The following is a 24,867-nucleotide window of genomic DNA, read 5'->3' on the forward strand; positions in this document are numbered from 1 at the left end:
AAAGTGTCAAAAATGTCAGTCAAGGGTCCGATCTGTCCGTTGCAATGTCGCAGTCCCGCAAAAAAATCGCAGATCGCCGCCATTACGCGTTAAAAAAAAACACTGAAAATGACAGAAATCTTTCCCTTAGTTAGTAAACGCAATAACTTTTGCGCAAACCAATCAAAATACGATTATTGTGATTTTTTTTTACCAAACATAGGTAGCAAAAAACAAATTGGCCAAAAATTTAAAAAAATTTTGATTTTTACATTTTTTTGGGGGGGAATTTCATATATAAAAAATGTGAAAAATATTGTTATTTTTTCAAAATAAACGCTCTTTTTTTGTTTATAGCGCAAAAAGTAAAAATTGCACAGGTGATCAAATACCACCAAAAGAAAGCTCTGTTTGTGGGAAAAAAAGGACGTAAATTTCGTTTGGGTACGGCGTCGCACGACCGCGCAATTGTCAGTTAAATTTGCACAGCGCTGAATCGCAAAAAGTGGCCTGGACGTAAGACAGCAAAATCCTCCGGTGGTAAAGTGGTTAAGTAATATTGTTTGGGGTTGCCTGCAAAGCTGTATGTGATATAATAGAAAAGTTCACTTTTTATGCTTAATCTCAGTTACCACATAAGCTGGCACAATATATTTGCCTGTGGTTTTGATTTTTTTTTTCTATAATTGGTTGGGTTTACACAGAGCTGCAGCACCCCAATCATATTCATTTCAGTTTGAAAAAATAAAAGCTTGTGTCTCTCAGGACTCCTTTTAAGGTTTGTGTAAGCAGTAATATTTCTTAGTATGACTGACAGACAAGAGTCCTGTGCTTTACCCAGGCTCTCTCTGTGAAAAGAACAGCTAAGCAGAGGCTGGAACATGCATTAAGCCCTGTCATGTGCTGCTAAGGCCTACTGGGCCTAGTTGTTTCCACATAGTATGCTGCTAAGGTCTGCTGAGACTTTTGATCTCTTCCTATCACATGCTACTATGGTCTTCTGGGACTTGAGGTTCCTGCCAACCATGGGCTACTAAGGTCTGCTGAGACATGTGGCCTCTCCCTTACTGAAATTCCACCAAACAATACTGTATTGTAGCCTTGTGATTCCTATTAGATTATGCTTTGCTGTAGCCTGGATTTCCATCCTGTGTGCTTTTGGATTTACCCTCTAAATGTACCATATTGCTGCCTTGTGACTGCTGTTGAATGAACCCTTGCTACCTCTCAGATTACTGGATTGTTTCCACTGTGACTCTGGAATTATTCTTTACTGTACCATAATTTTCTCTGGTGATCAGGCTGGTTGCCTTGTGGTGTACTATTTTCTTGTTCTGCACTTCCTTTTACTGAACCCCAGCCCTGGTGCATTGTTTTTTTAAACTGAGATTCCCCAATAAACACTGTGAAGGTCGGGTTAGATGTAATTTGCCCCCATGTACTATCTCTGAGCTCTTAGTTTATCACAGCCTGCTTTGGTCAACAGATTATTCAGTATTTTATAAAGCTGTCTCTGTTCTCACTAATGCAAAACTGTCCTGTTACTGATTAACTTCTATCAAACTATCATTAGGAATTAAGAGACATTTTTAATGTGGGAGAATTGGCTGAAATGTACTAGAGTCAAAGGGGTTGATTTACCAAAGGCAAATAGACTGTGCACTCTGCGACATGCAATTGCACTCTGTAAAAGTAGTTGCTCCAGAGTCTAGTAAACTAGCAAAAGCTCTGCTGATTTCCATCATCCAATCATGTACAAGCAAAAATGCTGTTTTTTTCTTATTTTCTTTGATTGGGTATTCTTTCAAAAGTTTAGCTTTACTTCATTTTCTAAGCTCTGGGGCAACTGCAGAATGCAACTGCACTTTGCAAAGTGCACAGTCTATCTGCCTTTAGTAAATCAACCTCAAAGAATACAGGCAGGTATTTTACTACAACAATTAACCACTTGCCGACTGCCACACGACTATTTACATCGGCAGTCAGCCCCTCACAGGCAAATCGACGTAGGGCTATGTCTTTAGCCTGTAAGGGTTTTGGGAGTGAGCACGCACCGCCGGATGCGCACTCCTGCTCGGTCACGGACCCCCCCGCGCGTGTGCCCGGCGACCCGATGTCCGCCCGGGCACTCGCTATCGTCCGTGGTAGCGGGAGAAAGGCAGGCGGCTAGTGTAAACAAAGCTGCCTGTCAGTCTCCCCTGTGTAAGAATGGTGATCAAACGGTTCTACTATGTAGGACTGTTGATCACTGTTCTTACACATCAAGCCACAGCCAATCACAGTTAGAAACACGCCCCTAGGACACACTTAACCCCTCCCTCTCCAATACAGTTAACTCCTTAACTGCCAGTGTCATTTTTACAGTAACAGTGCATATGTATAGCACTGATTACTGTAGTAATGTCACTGGTAACGCCAAAAGTGTCAAAAATGTCAGTCAAGGGTCCGATCTGTCCGCCCCAATGTCGCAGTCCCGCAAAAAAAATTGCAGATCGCCGTCATTACGCGTTAAAAAAAAAAAACAACAAAAATGACAAAAATCATTCCCTTTGTTAGTAAACGCAATAACTTTTGCGCAAACCAATCAAAATACGCTTTTTGCGATTTTTTTACCAAACATATGGTAAAAAAAAAATTGGCCTAAAATGTTAAAAAATTTTGATTTTTACATTTTTTGGGGGGAATTTCATATAAAAAAAAATTGAAAAATATTGTTATTTTTGCAAAATTGATGCTCTTTTTTTGTTTATAGCGTGTGATCAAAAAATCGCACAGGTGATCAAATACCACCAAAAGAAAGCTCTGTTTGTGGGGAAAAAAAAGACGCCAAATTCGTTTAGGTACAGCGTCGCACGACCGCGCAATTGTCCATTAAAATCACACAGTGCCGAATCGCAAAATAGGCCCTGGTCAGGAAGGGGGTAAAATCTTCCGAGGCTTAAGTGGTTAAGAGACTGCTGGTGACACAACAGTTTAAAACTGGCCAGCAGCAAGATCATTTTTCAGAGCAAAGCTAGGCCCAAATTAACTAGAGACAAAGAACAAAAGATACAGTTTTACTACAAGAATTATGCTATTGCAGAGGACACAGCAGTGTTAAATTGGGAAGTAGAGGACAGTTTTATTCAGGTATATTAGGCAGAAATGTACTAGAGGCAAAGGAGTTGATTTACTAAGATACTTTGCAAGGAAATTGGACACAGAGCTTAGTGAATGAGGTGGAGCTTTGCTGGCTTTCTTCATCCAAGCATATTTGAGGAAAAATGCTGCTTTTTTTAAAATGTATTTTCTTTCTTTGTTTTTGGGTATTCATTACAACGTGAAACTTCACCACATTCACTAAGTCAAACCTCCTTCAAGTTGAACTTTGTCCTGTTGTCTCATTCCAACTGACCACCAATGCTAGTGGACATTCTTCCACTGACCAGGAACATTGATCTAATGACTATTAAGGTATGGTCCTTCTCCACTGACCATTAATGTACTTACTACACTGACCACTAATCTAAGTGAGAATTTTTCCACTGACCACCAATGCAATGCAAGTCAGCATTTCTCTACTGAATACCAATGCAGGGAACTACAATTTTTACAGTCTGTGTTTCTGTTTGGGACATTATTATTAATTTTAATTCATCATCATTACTGAAAACATTTTTTGTATATTTGCGTTGGGTGTCAAATACGCTTTGTTTGTCACATGATTTATTCTTTTATTTATTCCTATATCTCCAATTTACTGATCACCCTAATGCACCATGAGCTTTAGGTATAATAATTCTTAGCTGGGATTCCTTGAGATCAGAAACCTATTTAAATTATTTTTCTATGATAAAAAAAAGGTTGTGAAAGGTGTGTGTAGAGAGAAAGGGGTTATTGGCGCTCTAAGAAAAGAGAGCACAAAACAAAGTCTAAAATGTGCTGGTAACACAAGTCCTGGATATCAGTTCAAGTATAGTAGCTTAACCCAGTGGCAGCTAATCCTGTGAGCTACAAGTGGCTCTGCATGTGAAAGACAAAAAGAAGAAAGGAACACAGCACAATCTAAGTTTAGCATGAAAAGACCAGCAGTTTAATGCACTTAAAAGAGGGAACTCACAATGATATTGTTAGAAAGAGCAAGTCCACTGTGTCCGATCCAGTCCTGCTGTGCCCTGTGCCTCTTGCTCTGTCTTTGGCTGCGCCAGTGACTCCTGGCACTTCCTGGTTGGGTTGGGTATGCTGGGTAGGCAGGAGATCGCAGTGGGGAGAGTAGCATGCATTCCAAGCATGTGTACTCCTTAATCAGGCCATAGAGGGGGCCAACTTTGAACCATGTTTTATGGGCAGCTGTGCCAGCGGACAACAAAGCCCAGCCAGGTTAACGATGATGAAAAACTAGTAAAGAAGTTAAAAAATAATTTAAAAATGTATCTGGCCTCCCTCCTAAATACAAAAGGAAAGAATATTCAGAAACAGACTACAGTAAAAATTAACCATAATAAATACGTACTTATATGGTGGAGAAAGGCTACCCATGGGTTCTGTGGGATAAGGTTTGGAGCAATTCAGTTTTGGGCAAGACTGACAAGCATGCAATAACTCACCATGTTGACTGCAGCCCCTGAAACATATGTTTCTGTTATTCAAGACAGTATGAGCTATTCACAGATACTCTGAAGTATTCTCCGGTACTCAATACCACCGAAAGACAACCTTGTAAGCCTAATCTAAAATATTCATAATAAAGGAACATTTCACTATCCTGGACCAGATTTTTCCACAATTTTCCAGTTTTGGTTAGTGATTGATGTTCTGCCATCCCACCCAGATGTAGGATGTAGGGCGTCACATACCCTGGGACATCCATACAACAAGAAGAGTTATGAAGTCTGTGCAATTTTTTCAATTTCTCTATAATGGAGACACCCAAGCTTTATCTGTTTATACAGAGGGTTGAGAGGGGGCACTGGATATTTTAAAAGGCCCAATAAATGGCTAGATTTGTTTTTGGTGCAAGTGTAAATAAAATGATAGAACTCTAACTTGTAAAATGTTTAAGTAATTTAGTGCTTCTATGAGACAAGTGATCTTTGCTGTTTCCTGGTTCATGGATTATCCGCATTAATTAAGAAGCAAGTTTGTTTGTTGCTGTTTATAGCTTCTTCTGCAACATTGTCTTTAATTGGCTAATTTCTCTGCATCTGATGTGAAAGTGCTTTTTATATCAAAGGAGAGCCAATGGTGCTCTGCCTCAGAGGATAGCTCTGAATCTTCTGCAGAGGTCAATGGAAATGCTGTGCGTGCATGGCTGAGGCTGCAAGTACCTTACTATTTAATGTAGAAAAATGTAAAGTAATGCACTTGGGGGCCAGAAACCAGAAAGCAAGCTACTCACTAGGGGGGGAACCTCTGGGTGAGTCTAGGATGGAAAGGGACCTGGGGGTACTGGTAGACAACAGGCTTGGCAGTGGCATGCAATGCCAAGCCGCCGCAAGCAAAGCCAACAGAATACTGGGTTGTATAAAAAAGGGGATTCACTCCAGAAATAAAGAGTTTATTCTTCCACTCTACAAGACTCTGGTCCGGCCACATCTGGAGTATGCTGTCCAGTTCTGGGCACCGGTCCTCAGGAAGGATGTGCTGGAACTGGAGAAAGTCCAGAGAAGGGCAACAAAAATAATTAGGGGAATGGAGGACATCAGCTATGAGGAAAGACTACAAGCACTGAATCTATTCTCTCTGGAGAAGAGACGATTGAGGGGGGATATGATATCAATGTACAAATACTGTACTGGCGACCCTAGCATAAGGAACAAACTATTCAGAGAAAGGAGATACAATAAGACATGTGGCCACTCACGAAAACTTGAGGAAAGGCGGTTTAACCTTAAAGTGCGTAAGGGGTTCTTCACTGTAAGAGCGGTAAGGATGTGGAATTCTCTTCCACAAGCAGTCGTATCAGCAGGGAGCATTGATAGTTTCAAAAAACTATTGGATGGACACCTTAAAGACCACAACATACAGGGGTATACAATGTACGGTTAAAAGCAAACACACACACACATCATAGGTTGAACTGGATGGACTTATGTCTTTTTTCAACCTCATTAACTATGTAACTATGTAACTTGTCCGGCTAGTTGGCTGCATCAACGACTTATCCTAGGACATTTCTGACACAAGCTCTGCTTCTGGAGTTTTCTTCACCATACTTAGATCAGGGAAGTCCAGTTCAGGAGAGACATTGTGAAGGTAATAAGGCTCTCTAAAGAGCTACAGAAAATGAATTGCTGATATGTTCTGGAGTCGAGAAACAAGATCAGTATTGCTGTGTGTCAATCTCTCTTCCCCACTCACAAGCACATCTTTCTCCCCTGAAAGTTCTAAGAAAAATTGCAAAACAAATTCAGCAAAAGGATGGAATACTTTGGTAAATATTCCCAGAACTCTCTTTGAAAATTAACAACAACCAAATATTACAGCAAATAATTGTGAGGAGCTTTGTGAACATTATAATACTAAATAGAAAATTCTTTGGATGCAGGAAACATGCAAACCTACACACATTCATGCTACTGAATGGGTACCAGTTTCTGGATCACTGCAGGTGTACTGAATAAAAGGTATTTTTTGCTGCAGATCCTCAAACGTGGTACACCCAATGTGTGAAAATACGACTTTATATGCTGGCTATATCAACACAATTACTTTTCCCTAATCCCTGCCGCCTCTTTTGAGTGACATCTGTGATAATAGGCAGCAGTGATGGACAGTGTTACACCACTTTGTATGTTTGTTTGCTTGTCTGTCATTGCTTTATTTATTACTTTACTCTCAGTACATATTGGTCTAAATGCAAATGTTTTATTTATTCTACATTGAAATATTATCTTTATTCTCTGTTGCAGGACAGTCCACTGGTATTACAGTCTGATAGAAATGTAACAGTTAATGCAAGGAACCAGAATGGGCATCTGACAGGTCAGATGGTAGTAGGTGAGTTTTATGTGAATTTTTTTTCCCAACATATTTTGTGTTATAATGAAGATGAGGGCAGCGTCCTGGCACTGGACCTGCATTTGGGTATGTAGAGCAGGCACTGAACTCCAGCTTACAGACGATGCACAGATGGTTTTCTCTGTACTAGTACGTTGTTAATGTTTCTGCAACAGATCAGGAAATTATAAAATACTAGAAGTAGATGTGAACATGAAAATATCTTGTTCTTCCATCATGTATTCAGTTCAGTGTTTTGCCTGAAGCTTTGTTTTTAGAGTGCTCATATTACTCAGTTATACTGTACAAATGGGAATTATTGTAATAAACCTATAGGAGTGTTTAAAACGCTCTCCATATTTTGGCTAGTCACTGTTAACTCTGAAGACTTTGTAAATAATTTCATTGCAATGATGATTCTAAATGCCAGATAAAAAAATATATATATTCAGATTGTAAACTTGTGTGTCACCATTTTTTTTTTCAGATTGTATACTTCTGTGTCCCCATTTTTTTTTTTTTTTTCAAAAGATTTTTTAACCATACATAGTACTTGAGAAATAGATGAGTAACTGCATTATGGCTGGTGAAGGTTTAGCACAGAATGCACTGGTTTGCACGCTTCCAGCATGAGTAAATTTTCAAAAGTGTGTTATATGTAACTGAAATTTTGCAAACATCAAAAAGTTAACTTTTCAATGTAACATAATGACACACAAAGAAATCTGTTTTATATCTCTTTTTTCTTTTTTTTTTTTTATGTATGGTACTGTGTCCACTTAGGAGCCCACTCAATTTTTATATTTTCCTAGCTTGGGAGAGACTGCCTTTTAAATGGACATAGTACTTGCTAGTGACTGTGGGTAATTTTGGGAAATGCATCATTAATGCTGCTGTGATGCGGACAAATGTTGCTGCACATTAGTTGTAAATCTGTGCCCTACACTTTCAATGAATTAAAACATTATTTAACAGTTCACAAAGCATCCACTTATACTGACAAAAGTATACAGAGGTTTAAGTAGGAGTAAAAGAAAAGGAAAGTTTTCTTTTCTCTATAAAAAAAAAGAAAAATAACATGTACGTATAAACAAATATTTAGTTTGGATAAAATAAGCAATAAAAAATGAAATAACAGAAAGGACCTAAGCACACTTATAATTTTTATGTTTTTTTTCCCTGATTGACTGATGCCTATTGAACTCAATGGAAACACATCCAAACTATTATAATGCACACTAACCCACACAACATTGCAATACTGCTTGTCAGTGTGCATCATGACAAATAATGATGTGCATAAATATGCATGAAAAAGTGTTTTAATAGAAAACACAAAAACATTAAGGTATATTTCCTCAGAGTGTAAGTTGGAAGAGGCTAGGAACTGTTCTGCTCCGAGGGCGAGTGAAATGTCAGCCACTCAACCTCTGGCATTGAGAGGTGAAGGAAATGTCAGCCACTCACCCTCTGGCATTGAGAGGTGAAGGAAATGTCAGCCACTCACCCTCTGGCATTGAGAGGTGAATGAGAGGTGATAGATGAGCGTGAATTTGATACATTGTTGAAATAAAGGAGTGCAGACTAGAGAAAAATCTTTACGTTTGCCGGACACTTCCACTGAATAGTCGACAAATAGTAAGAGATCCTGACCTTTCCATTTGTAAGGTACATTGGCATCTGAACTTTTGTAGTATCAGCTGTTTATCTGCATAATTCATAATAGCGAACAATGACTCGTCTTGGAGATTTCCAATTTTCAGTGGGAGGTCCTATTCTGTACGCTTGTTCTAATGGACAATGTGCGCCTATCCCTAGCACATTAGGAATGGTAGAGGAAGTTAGTGATAACAGGGAATCAGGCATGAAAGATTCTGAAACATCAATATTTCGGAAGTTGTAGGGCCTCCCCATGTGTATGTACATCTTTGGCAGTTTGTTGATTCTCCTCCACAGGAAAGGACAATCTCTGCTCTATTTCCTGTATGTGATGTAGCTGTGCTCCAAGTTCTTTGTGGAGCTTGGTAATGTCTTGGGAAACTGCAGATTCCACACCTAAGGCTATGGCGGGTGTGCTTCAGCAATGGGCATAGGATGGATGAACAGATTGTGCAAGAGTTACAGCTGTGCACTGTGTGTCTGAGCTACATGGGAGGGGTGAGCTCTCCTCTGTGTGCCTGTCTGCCATGGCTGTGTCAGTCATAGCAATGTCTGCTGGCTGCTCAGAAGATTCTGATGACCTGTCACAAGAACAGGCCCAGGAGTGCTCTACAAAATGGTCTATAGAGGCTAATTGGTGTGTCAGCAGTCGGGTCAGTTGTGGTAGGAGCCCCTAGGGTGTTTTTTTTATATGTACAGAGAGGCGGGCTCAGCTGGAGTCTGGAGTGTTTACCTCTGCACCATAAAGCACCGGAACCGAAAGCCTTCTTGTGGTCTATTTTCAGGCAAATACATATTTGTTCATCTTAAATTCTAATTTGCCTTGGGATTTTTATTTTATTTATTTTTTTCCAACAATAGAGAGATTTTTATATTTATTAAGGGGGATGACAGAGGTAGGGGGTCACAAAGTTAAGCACTCCTCTATTCTTTTTTTTCTTAAGATGCAAAAGACTGATGTGACCCAACACTCTTTCAGTAGACCACAGGTGAGTTGGGATTAACATGCAACCCATTCATACTCCTCCTGTGGGGGTTTCTATCTTTTTACTTACATTTGTTTAGTTTATGTTACATCATATGCAGTTGGACCAGCAGGGACAGTATGTTTTCTTGTGGTACATTTTGTGGGGCAGCCACTGTTGATATTGGCCTTCTATGCCCCCTTCCTTTAATATGTAAATTGTACAGGAGGGGATGGTGTTCATGCTCTCTTACTCTGGAGTGTAAGTGATTTGGCTGGGAGATTTTATTATTTTTTTAAACCCTGGTTTAGATTGGTCCTAATCTCACCCGAAGAGCCTTACCATCACAGCTTGACTCCTTTTATCCACATTTTGCAAGCTGAATTTATGGTAGACTCCTAATGTCATAAATATGCCGCTTTCAGGTCTTTTCCTGCTTTCAACATCTTATGATTCATATTCCCATATTGACCTAATTCTACTAAACGTTTTGCACCTCCCTCTGCTAGACAATATGGGTTATTTCCCCAGATTGTTAAAAAGATCACTCCTCCTGCTTGGTAATGCTAAAGTGAAATGCATGCTCTTCTCTTTTATTCTGGTAGTTGAACACATTTTGGCGTGTCTTGCCTCCAGACACATCCATCATTTCGTAAAGTGGCTCTAAAGGCTCAAGGTTTTATTTTACCTTCATGCATTCTATGCTTATAGGTAAAAAAACCTCCTCTGTTCTGAACCCCCCCCAGCCCCACTACTACTTACCTGAGCCCCATCTGGATCCAGCACTGTGCATGAAAGACTCAGCTCCCCAGGGACTCTCCCTCCTCATTGGCTGAGACTACAGTGGGAGTAATTGGAGCCATTTGCTCCTGCTACTGTCAATCAAAACAAGTGAGCTAATGAGAAGAGAGGGGCAGGACCTAGCCGTGGGCCCTGTGTGTGAATGGACACAGGCCATGTCTACTTAAGGAATTACTTGAGAATGACATGTTTGTTATTTAAAAAAAAAGCCTTTAATTTCACTTTAAGAAGGGCTTTTCTTCTTTGAAAGGAATGTGGTCTGCTCCGGTCCACTGGTGTTCTAGAAAACCTTTAAAATATACGCGTGTACTCTTCATTAATCAAAGAAATGAAATAGGCTGCTGAACTGGCTGATCAGGAGCTGGCAGCTGTCAGTGATGATTTTGCTTGGGACCTGTCCCTACAACAAAAATTAAAACTTTGAATTATTATAATAGAAAAAAGAGAGAAGGTGCCCTTGTGGTGGGACTTTGAATGAGGTATGTACATTCAGTGACCATAGTACAAAGATGGTAAAAAATGACAATTTTTATTTGATGTAGTTGCATATGAATGATGACAACAATAAAACAACAACATAATGGGCATGCGGCATAATAGCATCAACAATACACATGAATAACAATATCGATAAAAATGTGGGTTGCACTCATATATTGTAGTAACTCGACGCGTTTCGTGAGTCTTCAGTAAGCTCACTCATCAGGAGTATATATGAGATAAATTGTCTAAAAATGAATGAGACAGTAAACAACATGTTACTATATATGATTGAGGAGTGTGATATTGTAACATCTGTACATGAACAGAAATGAAAAAGATCACACTCACACATGACCCAAAGACAGATGGTGGATGCGTGCTCTTACGATGCGGGGGCTGCCATGGTCTAACCCTGGAGCTGACAGGACTTGAACCATTGGCGAACATGTTGGGGAGACAGGAGAGGAATCAAGATTGTGGAAAATGAAGCTTCTGCTTGATAGCGAAGTATAGGCTGAAAATAAATGAATATGCATCTCAATGGAGTATATAATTACATTGTTTGTATCACTAAGTGATATCCAAAGGATCAAGATAAGTATAATTGTATAATAAACTGCATAATGAGTCAGTCCAAGTAAATATTATATGAAGCAGGGACCAGTTGCCTCTAGAAATATAGAAGGATCAAGATAAGTATAATTGTATAATAAACTGCATAATGAGTCAGTCCAAGCAAATATTGTAAGGAAGCAGGGACCAGTTGCCTCTAGAAATATAGATTGTATTGTATGTAGTTCAAAATTAGATTTAACCACTTAAGCCCCGGAGGATTTGGCTGCTAAACGACCAGAGGGTATTTTGCGATTCGGCACTGCGTGACTTTAACGGACAATTGCGCGGTCGTGCGACGCTGTACCTAAACGAATTTGGCGTCCTTTTTTTCCCACAAACAGAGCTTTCTTTTGGCGGTATTTGATCACCTGTGCGATTTTTTGATCACGCGCTATAAACAAAAAAAGAGCGTAAATTTTGCAAAAATAGCAATATTTTTCCCTTTTTTTTATATGAAATTCCCCCCAAAAAAAATGTAAAAATCAAAACTTTTTAATATTTTCGGCCAATTTGTTTTATGCTACCTATGTTTGGTAAAAAAAATCGCAAAAAGCGTATTTTGATTGGTTTGCGCAAAAGTTATTGCGTTTACTAACAAAGGGAAAGATTTTTGTCATTTTTGTTGTTTTTTTTTTAACGCGTAATGGCGGCGATCTGCGATTTTTTTTGCGGTACTGCGACATTGCGGCGGACAGATCGGACCCTTGACTGACATTTTTGACACTTTTGGGGTTACCAGTGACATTTCTACAGTAATCAGTGCTATATATATGCACTGTTACTGTAAAAATACACTGGTAGTGAAGGGGTTAACTTTATTTGAGATGGAGGGGCTGTGTGTGTCCCTAGGGGCGTGATTCTAACTGTGATTGGCTGTGGCTTCAACTGTATGCAGAGTGATCAATGGATCTACATAGTAGATCCATGTGATCATCTCTCATACAGAGAGGAGAATGACAGGCAGCTTGTTTACACAAGCTGCCTGACTTTCTCCCTCTCCCCCGCCGATCGCAGAGTGGCCGGCGGCGATCGGGTCCGCCGGTCACACGCGCGGGGGGGTCTGTGACCACGCGGGAGCGGGAGCGCGCCTCCGGCGGCGCGCGTTCGCTCCCTAAACCCTCACAGGCGAGCGACGTAGACCTACGTCACTTTGCCTGTGAGGGGCTGACCGCCGCCGTAGATAGTCGTGCGGCGGTCGGCAAGTGGTTAAAGGGTAAGATACTATATCCACTTGGTGATACATAAAAAGTGAATGGGGTGTGGTAAGAAAAGGGGGGACCAAGGTGAAAAAAATTAATTAAGAATGATATATAGGAAGCAGAGTGGAACCCAAAATAAATGGTGATGAGTGATAATAAAAAACATGTAGTGATTAGTGAATCCACTTGGGAATGGGTGAGAAAGACAAGGAAGGATGAGCCTCAGAAAGGGTGAAAAAACATGGTGCTGATATACAGGTGGCCCCGCCCCGAAGGGGAGGGGGCAGCCAGGGAGACTAACTTTGAATTATTAGAATGTTACACTAAGCTAAGGCCAAGAAATACATGTCCTTTTAACAGCAGGTGATTTTTAGATATGGAGAGAGCTGTGGTAAGCTCATGGTTATTGCAAGAGGTGCTTCAAGTTTTTGTTTTCCTTTTACCAGCAGTTTTTCACCTCTCACAGGACTGAGGAAACCTCCTAACATCTAAAGTCTGTTTCTTTGCCACAACAGGCCCCCAAATAGATTGCCATGCTGAAAGTGCCTCTTACTCTTACTGAGATCTAGACAGTTATTTTCATTTTGCCTGGGATAAGGTCCCCGCACCGATGGCTTACCAATGGAGTTATGCCACCTACACAGAGACATTTGCCCTTCACCTCATGGCTTTAAATGAAGAAATATAATTTCCCTTCAGAATTAATAAAGTATTCTGAATCTAAAGTCTGAATCTGAATATAAGTGAATTTTACACTTCTTAGATCTATGTCTGAAGCACATCTTATTATTAACCATAAGCCAAATAAAGATTCACTTGATCTGGTATCCTATAGACCTGTATTTTTAATTTTACAGATTTTAACATTTCAGTGACAATCCTTTTCCTTCAGGCTTAAACAAGTTATCCAGACCATTATACACCTGTGTCGAACTGACTTTCTGACTTGTCTGGGAAAACACCTAACTAAACACAAAATGTTTGTTCATGAATTTACAAGCCTCCCATGACCAGACGGGCATTAGGATTGTGGATGTAGAAAAACCAATGAACTCTGTGGAAAATTAAACCATTTTGGGTTTATCCCTAGATTTTTTTTAAATGGTTACAACTTGTCTATGCCTCTCCCATGGCCAGAATTTGTGCCAGTGGGTGGGCTTCAGAGTTTTTTCCACTGACTAGGGACATTTAGGTAGGATTTTTCCCCCCTTAATGCCATTGAAGTACAACCTCTGGCTCTAGATAAAAACAAAGATTGGCCACACTCCCATAGACAATGTAAATTAATTTATTCAGAAGACAAATAAAAGTAAGAAACATACACAATGGTGTACAGGCAGGGGGAAGTAAGGTGACATGTTTCACATGACTAGCGTGCTTTGTCACAACATATATATATATATATATATATATCTCAAACATAACATGATTATACAGGTGTATAATTTATTCAGAAGACAAATTAAAGTAAGAAACATACGCAATGGTGTACAGGCAGAGAGAAGTAAGGTGACATGTTTCACACGACTAGCGTGCTTTGTCAAAACCATGCAAGACACAGCCACAATATATATATATATATATATATATATATATATATATATATATATATATATATATATCAAACTTTACATGATTATATAGAACAATTAATTAATTAAGTAGTTGGGCTTGCACATTACGATCCTTGTTCCTATTTAAGAGACATACCAATTAATCTTGTATCTGTTAACAGGAGGTGTACCTCTCAAATAAAAATTGTATCTGTAAAAGAAAAATAATACATCTAAATATCTCTATAAACAACAATGATCCTCAAAAGCCCCGTTCACACTAAGGCGACCTGTGAGGCGACCTGGTCGCCTCACAGGTCGCCGCAGGTCGCCTTCCATAGGGAAACTGCGGACCCGTTCTAATAGGAGCGACACAAGTCGCTCCGACTTAGAAAAAGGGTCCGGAGCTTCTTTGGGGCGACCAGGAGGCGACCGCCATAGACTTCAATGTTATGAAGTCCATGGCGGCCGCTCCGAGGTTGCGGTGCGCTGCTCGCACCGCGACCTCGGAGGTTGCCCCTGGAAGTAGCGTCGCCTGCATGTGAACGGGGACAAAAGGAACATATAAAGAAATAAAAAACAAAGAGCGAAACAAAGAAAATAAAGATATAGCATATGTTCCAAATGAAAGGAACATAAGCACACTAGTAGACATGACAAAGCTATCTCAATAACAAATGTAACAAAAAATAACTGCGCTTAGTCACACTGTAAAATTAGATGAATAAATGAAGGCTGCCAGTACAAAGGTGAGATAAGACCACAAGTAAATAATAATAAAAAGATGGTGTCTCAGGATATAAAGCACTTCACCAAAGATATGAAAGATATGGTAGCAATCAAATTCCCATAGGTCAGTGGCACCTCCAAACCTCTTAATAAATAGTCAGCTCAGTGACAATGTCCTTGTGATGACGAAATGCGTCACACACACCCGCACGTAGACACGCCCATCTCGGCCATCTCGTACTTCATGTCTGTCATATCTACTGAAATGTGAGTTGCCTATCTATTGTTACTTTGAACAATGAACGTTATACTATGCCATTGGAGTCTCCCTTTGTTTTTTGGAGGTAATATGGCTCACTAAGCTGACTATTTATTAAGAGGTTTGGAGGTGCCACTGACCTATGGGAATTTGATTGCTACCGGATCTTTTGTGAAGTGCTTTATATCCTGAGACACCATCTGGGCACATGCCTGTTTGACCATTCCTAACCGATGGTCTAATGATCTGGTAAGCAGACATACTTTTTTTGTGCACGTGGTAATGCATCCTTCTGACCCTGATATTGGTGTTGGATTCTCCTAATCTCTGGCATCTATCTAGTTCAGTAAATCATCCAATTCTGTGGGATCTATGAACTGACCTTAAGTGGACTTGCTTTCACACAGGTGTTTGGTTTCTTTTTGGCACTACACTTTTTATTATTATCTCAATAACAACCTCTGCCTGCTCACCTCAGGAAGCATCCCAAAATTAAAGGTCTACAGATGAACATGTTAAAGAAGTTGGGGGAAAAAAAAACTATGACTTGTGTTATAGAAGAAATAAACTGTTGGTAAAATGAAATTAAATGCTGCCTAAAATTTTAAAAACGTTTAAAAACCTCTGCACGTTTATAAGGATATGTATTCACAGACTGACAAATAATTCAGGATAAAGGAGACACACTTTCTACATAATAAATTTCACCAAACAATTACACTTTGCAAGGGCAAATTATAGAGCTCTGACTTGAAAACTAAATTTAATTTATCATTATCACTGCCAGAAATGAAATCTTTCATAATTACTATTTCTCCATCTGTGTTAAAATGAACTAGTACTAGATTTCCCAGAGCCTTTAATTGTAGTAAAAAATCAAATGCAAATGGAATACAGGCACAAATATAGTTTAAAACTGAAAAAAGTAGATAGGAAAATTCTCAGTCCAATAACTGTAACTCCAAAATAGAAAATCAATATGTGTACCTTTTTACTGTATGTCTTTTCAAGCTATGCATTCCCCTTTGTTTTTTTTTTTCTCTCTCGTTCCCTACCTACTATGACACTAATCACAATTCACAGTTCATTCCACAGTTCACTAAATAGCATGTTCATTTTCTGGCTTGTTATTACTGTACTAGAGTTTGTTTTTATGTTAAATTTAGTTTATTATAGCTGGATGGTATAATTGTTTCCTTCATATGGACAGGTAAAACTTCTAGACTGGTGTGGACAATTCTTCAATTACCCCTCTCCCAAGGGGGGTTGGCTCTGCCTAATTTTCCCTAATTTTACTACTGGGTGGCTGTACTTATTAATGTACATTGGTGGCTTAGCCAGCCTACACACAATCCGGCAGTTACGCTGGAAGCAGCTCTTTTGGGGTCCTATTTCGCATTTAGCAGCTTTGTTTATCATGGGCCTAGTTATGGGATGTTATGCGTTTAATAAATAGATTTTGGTTACAAGCTAGAGAAGTCTATAGCAAGGGTGCAACCTACTCTCATCATGTGCCTCTTTGGGATCATCCTTATTTGTGGCATCTTTCCCAAATTCCAGAACCTATGGTATGGTTAGTTAAGGGAATTGTGGCTCTGAAGCATGTTATCTCGGATGGGAGATTTTCTTTCTTTGTAGTGCTGTGAGAAAAGTTTGCATTATCTGTTTTTATGTACTTTCGCTATCTTCAGTTGAGGCATGCTATTCGGGCCCAATTTCTTGTTATACAGCCAGACTTGGTGGAGCGCTTGCACTCCTCTGCCAGATCCTTTTTTCATATAGTGTGGTAATGCCCAGCTATTCTCTCTTACTTGAAATCAATGGTTGATGCTCTGAATGATCTTTGTGACTTGTCTCTGCAGCTTGATTAGGGAATGGTGTTACTGGGAATTATGGAAGATATAGAAACTACTAGATGTATGAAGTTATTTTTGTTTTTTGTACTCTACTATGCACGCAGGGAGCTCCTTCTGAAATGGAAGCAGACAACCTACCTGTGTTGGGTGCATAGTTGGAAATCTGCCATAAATGTGGTTTTACCATTGTACTAGTAAACCTATGAGAGTAGAAACTGTCCAAAAAAGTTTGATAAAATATAAAATATGTTCTGCCTGGATTGATGCATGTGGTTCAGACAAGCCTTATGATGTGTCATTTGGTGGGACTTGAGTTGTGGCTCTCATAACTCTCTCTCTAACTTACCTTTTTTCTTTTGATTCCTTCCTCTCCATCCCCTTCCTCTACCCCCTTCTGCTTTTGCCCTCCCCTTTCTTATGTTTCCCCCCCATGCTTCCTCCCCTACTTCATTTACAGCCTTGAGTGGAGTGTTATCATTGGGCACTTGATAAGGGGGTAGTTTAGGGGTTATTTGTTTTATGTAGGGGATGCTGCATAAGCTTTAATAACCTTTTATTGTGGAAAACTGTATGTATGCCCCCCTTACCTATTTTTGGTACTGTTTGGGAACAGTGTTATGATCTGTTGTACTTTTGACTGTGGCCGATGCATGATAGATATTACATTGTGTTATGCCGACTGTGATTTTGTATTCAACCTATTTGTTATTCAGTAAACCTTTACCTGTTAAAAAAAAAAAAAAAATAGTTAATTCTTTTTTTTTTTTAAGCTTTCATGTCCCCTCCCCCATCCCAAACCCCCCTAGCTGACCCCCTTCCTCATCATACCCCATGAAAAGAAATGTGACAACCCCCGACCCCTGTACTCACCACAAGTAAAGACTAACCCCTTTCCTTATTTCCTTCCTATCTATTTTTGCTTCAGTCTCATTCTAATTAACACAGCTTTCTATATTCAAAATCAAAAGAACACAAACAAAAATTAGGAGAAAATAACATTGGAACTGCTTAGTAGGAAATTAAAAGCAGTCAGTACACCAAAATCTTAATTTTAAACGCTTTATCAGAACCATAGACATGTCCTATTACTTCATCTTATTGGTTATTGCTTATAAATAGTGTTGAGCGAACACGGACTGTATTATTCGGGTTCGTACCGAATAATTGGATTTTTGTTACCCGAAAACTTTACTGTATGTTCGGGTTTAAAATCCGTGTTCGGTAATTTTATTTCCTGTTTTGTATGTAATGGCGCGCTTTTAATGGCGGGCTTTCAACAGCCAATCAACAAGCGTTTAACTGGTGTGCTCCATCCCAGCCATGCCTACTAATGTATTAGTGTCATGGTCTTACCTTCTTGCTGTTCTCCTTCGTTTGACATGTGCTGGCGGCCATCTTGGTTTCTGGGTTTCTTGTAGCCTCCCACCCTGCGGCTCCTCCTTCCCACTGGGAGGAGCTGGATGCCTAGCTCATATATATAGGAGGTCTGTGGCTTCAGTTCCCTGCTTGGTCCTCCTGTGTTCACATGCTACTAAGACTGCTGCTACTTCTGGTTCCTGTTCCTGGCTTCGTCTGACTACCCTGTTGGTTCCTGATCCTGGATTCGTCTGACTACCCTGTTGGTTCCTGATCCTGGCTTCGTCTGACTACCCTGCTGGTTCCTGACCCCTGGCTTCGCAAAGACTCTGCATCGGTTTCGCCATCCGTTTGGACTTTTGCTTTATAGCTTGTTTTTCAATAAAGCTGTCTTATTTTCACTTATCTGTTGTTGTACGTCTGGTTCATGGTTCCGTGACATTAGGACCAAGCCATGAATTCTGACGGTACAGGGCCATCCTCGCTACCCACGCTGGTTGCCAGACTTGATCAGCAGGATCACCTGTTGGGTCGGTTCGCCGTGGCGTTGCAAACCCTGCTTGAACGCACGGTACCACAGGCCACGAATTCTGACGGTACAGGGCCATCCTCACTACCCACGCTGGTTGCCAGACTTGATCAGCAGGATCACCTGTTGGGTCAGTTCGCCGTGGCGTTGCAAACCCTGCTTGAACGCACGGTTCATTTCGCTCCCGTTGCCGATGGGTCGGTTGTCGCTCCTGGGTCCGCTCCTACTGCCGCTCCGGTTGTTGCGCCAGAGTCTACCCCGACACCTGTTGTTGCGCCCGCGGTGTTTCGGGGTATGTCCGGTTCTGCCCCCCTTCCACAGCGCTTTGGGGGAGAGCCAACTCAGTGCCGAGGTTTCCTTAACCAGGTGGGCATTTATTTCGAGTTGCTGCCACATGCCTTTCCTACTGAGAGATCAAAGGTGGGCTTCTTAATCTCGCTGCTCTCGGACAAGGCCTTGGCCTGGGCCAGCCCTTTATGGGAGAACAACAATCCGGTGGTTGCCGAGTTTTACGGTTTTGTTGCTTCTCTTCGGAAGGTATTCGATGTGCCGGCTCGTGCTGCCTCTGCTGCGAAGCTCCTTATGTCCATCAGACAGGGTTCATGATCCGTAGCTGAATACGCCATTGAGTTTCGTACCCTGGCAGCAGAGGTGGGCTGGAATAATGAGGCTCTGGTCGCTGCTTTCTCTCATGGTCTCTCGGATGCCTTGAAGGATGAGGTTGCAGCTAAGGACCTACCAGTGGAGCTCGAGTCTCTTATTTCTTTCCTGATTTTGATTGACACCAGACTCAGGGAGAGACCTTCCTTTAAGGAGAATCTGCGGAGGCCTCCTAACAGATTGGCGCCTACCTTTGTTGTCCCACCCGTGCCTCCCTCTCCTCCCACGCCTCCTGGGGATGACTTGTCTGGGGGTGAACCCATGCAGCTGGGGTTTGCTCGCCTGTCCGAGGGGGAGAGGGTACTCCGGAGACGCAAGGGCCGATGCATGTACTGTGGTCTCGGTGGGCATTTTCGGTTGGCATGTCCGAACCGTCCAGGGAAACGCTCGCACCTGAGATCCTGTCGGGGGCAGATCTTGGGTGGAGTCTCCTCGTCCCCGGTTTCCCGTGTTGACAAACCACTGATCACTGTTGTCCTTTCCTGGGTCGGGGGCTCGGTGACGACCCAGGCGTTGGTGGACTCTGGTGCTGGTGGTTTGTTCATTGATAGTGTGTTCGCTGCCGCCAATTCCATTCCTCTGCAGGCTCGAGGTTCTCCTCTGGCTCTTGAGGCGATAGACGGCAGACCCCTTCTGCCGCCACACGTGACTCATGAGACCCTTCCAGTGGGGTTAGCCATTGGTGCCGTCCACAGAGAGTCGGTCTGCTTCCAGGTTATTTCGTCTCCACACTACTCGGTGGTCTTGGGGTACCCCTGGCTCCAGAAGCATAATCCGATTTTCGATTGGAGATCGACCGAGATCCTCTCGTGGTCACCGCAGTGTGGGACTAGTTGCATCCATGGGCCTGTCAAGTTGCTGTGTACTTCCTCGGACTCTCTGTTGCCCCCTGAATACGAGGAGTACCGGGATGTATTCGATAAGGTGCGCGCGGTTGCCCTACCTCCGCACCGCCCATACGATTGTGCCATCGAGTTACAATCTGGTGCCGTTCCTCCTCGTGGCAAAGTCTATCCACTGTCGGTAGCGGAGAATGAGGCCATGGAGGAGTACGTGAGGGAGGCGCTTTCACGCGGACACATTCGCAAATCCTCGTCCCCGGCAGGGGCTGGATTTTTCTTTGTGAAAAAGAAGGGCGGTGAGTTGAGGCCTTGCATCGATTACAGGGGTCTCAATCGCATCACGATCAAGAACGCTTACCCGATACCCTTGATTTCCGAGCTGTTCGATCGCCTTAAAGGGGCCACGGTCTTTACCAAACTCGACCTGAGGGCGGCATATAACCTCGTAAGGATCAAGGCGGGCGATGAGTGGAAGACCGCGTTTAACACCAGGACCGGTCATTATGAATCCTTGGTTATGCCCTTTGGGCTGTGCAATGCGCCCGCAGTCTTTCAGGAATTCATCAACGATGTTTTCCGTGACCTGTTGCAGCAGTGTGTGGTGGTCTACCTGGATGACATCTTGGTATATTCTGAGTCCATGGAGACCCACATTCTGGATGTCAAACGAGTGTTGCAACGGTTACGAGAGAACAAGCTGTTCGGTAAGCTTGAGAAATGCGAATTTCACCGATCCCAGGTAACCTTCTTAGGTTACATCATTTCCGCTGAGGGGTTCTCCATGGATCCTGAGAAGGTTTCGGCTGTCTTACAGTGGCCCCAGCCCAGTGGTCTTCGCTCCCTGCAGCGCTTTTTGGGCTTCGCCAATTATTATCGGAAGTTCATCAGGGACTTTTCCATGCTAGCCAAGCCTCTCACGGATCTGACCAGGAAGGGCAGTAATTCCCAGGTCTGGCCGCCCGAGGCCATCCGAGCTTTTGAGGCTCTAAAGTCCGCCTTTGTGTCGGCTCCGATTCTGTCGCATCCCAACCCTGGGTTGCCCTTTGTCCTCGAGGTGGACGCGTCTGAGACGGGAGTAGGCGCCCTTCTGTCTCAGCGTAGAACACCAGAGGGTCCTCTGCTTCCTTGTGGGTTTTACTCCCGGAAACTGTCTTCCGCGGAGTGCAACTACCAGATTGGTGACAGGGAGTTATTGGCCATCGTGCAGGCTCTTAAAGAATAGAGGCACTTGCTCGAGGGTTCGGTGGTTCCGGTCCTCATCCTGACGGACCACAAGAATCTGACCTACCTCTCTGAGGCCAAGAGATTGACACCACGTCAGGCCAGATGGGCTCTGTTCTTGTCACGTTTTAATTACGTGGTCTCCTACCTACCCGGTTCCAAGAACATCAGGGCTGATGCCTTATCACGGCAGTACTCCGACCTGTCCAGGGAGGAGTCGATTCCGACTTCGGTCATACCTCCGAATCAGATCCTGGCCGCCATTCGCACCAGCCTGACCTCTCCCCTGGGTGAGCAGATTTTGGCGGCTCAATCTGGTGCTCCCTCTGGGAGACCCAACGGCAGATGTTTTGTGCATGAGGAGTTGCGCACTCGGTTGTTGCGAACCTACCATAACTCCAAGACCGCGGGGCATCCTGGAAAGAATCAGCTGTCCTGGGCTGTTTCACGTCTGTTCTGGTGGCCTTCCCTACGTTCCGACATCGCAGCATATGTAGCGGCATGCTCCGTTTGTGCCCAGAGTAAGTCCCCTCGGCACCTTCCGTTGGGCCTTCTGCAACCCTTAGCCACCGGGGAGCGCCCATGGTCACACCTGGGGATGGATTTCATTGTGGACCTCCCTGCATCCCGAGGCCATACGGTCATTCTCATGATTGTGGATCGGTTTTCCAAAATGTGTCACTGTGTTCCTCTCAAGAAGTTACCCTCTGCACAGGAGTTGGCCACGATTTTTGCCAGGGAGGTCTTCCGGTTGCACGGTTTGCCCAAGGAGATTGTGTCGGATCGGGGGAGTCAGTTTGTGTCCAGGTTCTGGCGCGCCTTTTGCTCCCAGTTGGGGATTCATCTCTCCTTCTCCTCGGCCTACCACCCTCAGTCCAATGGGGCCGCAGAACGATCCAATCAGGCCTTGGAGCAATTCCTTCGTTGCTATGTCTCCGATCACCAAGACAATTGGGTTGACCTCCTGCCTTGGGCTGAGTTTGCCAGGAACACGGCGGTGAACTCTTCCTCTGGGACGTCTCCCTTCATGGCCAACTATGGGTTCCAACCTGCCGTGTTACCGGAGGTATTCTCTCCCCAGGATATTCCGGCTGTGGAGGATCACCTTTCCGTCCTACGTGCTTCTTGGGTACTGATCCAGAAGTCCCTTGAGGTCTCTGCGCAGCGCCAGAGACTCCAGGCTGATCGCAGACGAGCGCCTGCTCCTTCCTACCAGGCCGGAGACCGTGTATGGTTGTCCACCCGCAACCTCAACCTTCGAGTGCCCACTCCCAAGCTGGCGCCTCGCTTTGTTGGTCCCTTCCGAGTGCTTCGCAGGGTAAACCCGGTAGCCTACGCCCTTGCGCTTCCTCCTGGCATGCGGATCTCCAACGTGTTTCATGTCTCCCTGTTGAAGCCTCTGGTGTGTAATCGTTTCACTTCCTCGGTTCCTCGGCCTCGTCCGGTCCGAGTGGGCAATCGTGAGGAGTATGAGGTGAGCAATATCCTGGACTCACGCCTGGTCCGCGGTCGGGTGCAGTTTTTGGTTCATTGGCGTGGTTATGGTCCAGAGGAGCGTTCCTGGGTTCCCTCCGCAGATGTCCATGCTCCTGCCTTGCTCCGAGCCTTCCACGCACGCTTCCCTCAGAAACCGTTCTTTACTCCGCGGAGGAGGGGCCCTTGAGGGGGAGGTACTGTCATGGTCTTACCTTCTTGCTGTTCTCCTTCGTTTGACATGTGCTGGCGGCCATCTTGGTTTCTGGGTTTCTTGTAGCCTCCCACCCTGCGGCTCCTCCTTCCCACTGGGAGGAGCTGGATGCCTAGCTCATATATATAGGAGGTCTGTGGCTTCAGTTCCCTGCTTGGTCCTCCTGTGTTCACATGCTACTAAGACTGCTGCTACTTCTGGTTCCTGTTCCTGGCTTCGTCTGACTACCCTGTTGGTTCCTGATCCTGGCTTCGTCTGACTACCCTGTTGGTTCCTGATCCTGGCTTCGTCTGACTACCCTGCTGGTTCCTGACCCCTGGCTTCGCAAAGACTCTGCATCGGTTTCGCCATCCGTTTGGACTTTTGCTTTATAGCTTGTTTTTCAATAAAGCTGTCTTATTTTCACTTATCTGTTGTTGTACGTCTGGTTCATGGTTCCGTGACAATTAGTAGCTGTGATTGGCCATCTTAAGCATGTGACCCATGTCTTTATAAGTTCGAGAGTCACAGAGCGGTGCGTCATTCTGCTGTAGTATAGGGAGAGAGCACACATCATACGTGCTGGCTGCTGATTAGGGACAGACAGTGAAAAATTGTGTCCGAAAAGAATGCAGGGACAGGTCGGAGTGTAGGCAGGGAAAGTTATTTGAGCATTTTAGGGACAGGCTGGAGAGATTAGGCAGGGACAGTCTACATTGATTTTGCTGTGTGGGGAGTGGTGCTGTGAATGATCTTTTTGAGCATTTTAGGGACAGGCTGGAGAGGTTAGGCAGGGACAGTCTACATCGATTTTGCTGTGTGGGGGGTGTTGCAGTGAACGATCTTTTTGAGCATTTTAGGGACAGGCTGGAGAGGTTAGGCAGGGACAGTCTACATCGATTTTGCTGTGTGGGGGGTGGTGCAGTGAACGATCTTTTTGCCCTCACTTGAGCCCACTGAGGAGGAGGAGGGAGAAAAAAATCTATTTTTATCAGTCTGTTGTGAGCAGCGTTCAGCTATATTTTACTACAGATTGCTGTTCTAATCTGCTATTAAAAAAGTTAAAGGGGAATTGTTTTTAAGAGCACTTGCCATGCTCTTAACTACGTTTTGCTGCAATTTGCAGCACTCTAGCCCTTTCCATTGGTGTTTTAGAGCCATTTTAGTGCCTGAAAGTTCAGGTCCCCATTGACTTCAATGGGGTTTGGTGTCCGGGTAAAGTTCAGAAAAAATTCCGGGACATGGACCCGGACTTTTTTTTCAAGTTCGGCCGAACCCGCCGAACACGGACATCCAGGCGTTCGCTCAACTCTACTTATAAACACTGCTATCACTGTCAAACTACTTCCTTCCTCTGGACCTATGATCAGGGTATGAACCTTACCTTTGCAATCTCCATTGCCACGTGTACACCTAGAGTAAAGAACTGTTCAATCACCGTGATGTACAGTATATATCTGGTCTGTTGCCACCTGCTGCAGTTTACTACATTAGTAGGAAATGCTTACCAATTTACC

At 43.2% G+C, this 24,867-nt stretch overlaps 1 protein-coding gene across 3 annotated transcripts in view; it reads left to right on the forward strand.

Annotated features, from left to right (window-relative positions):
• SGCZ (sarcoglycan zeta) overlaps positions 1-24,867 on the forward strand; it is a 1,591,429-nt gene that overhangs the window by 1,432,578 nt on the left and 133,984 nt on the right. For all 3 annotated transcript variants that reach the window (XM_082244044.1, XM_082244043.1, XM_082244045.1), the window contains one exon: positions 6,870-6,957. In XM_082244044.1, the coding sequence (XP_082100170.1) occupies positions 6,870-6,957 (88 nt within the window). The remainder of the gene's footprint in view (positions 1-6,869; positions 6,958-24,867) is intronic.

The sequence above is a fragment of the Pelophylax lessonae genome (genome assembly GCF_965119305.1).
Source record: "Pelophylax lessonae genome assembly, chromosome: 1".
NCBI lineage: Eukaryota > Metazoa > Chordata > Amphibia > Anura > Ranidae > Pelophylax > Pelophylax lessonae.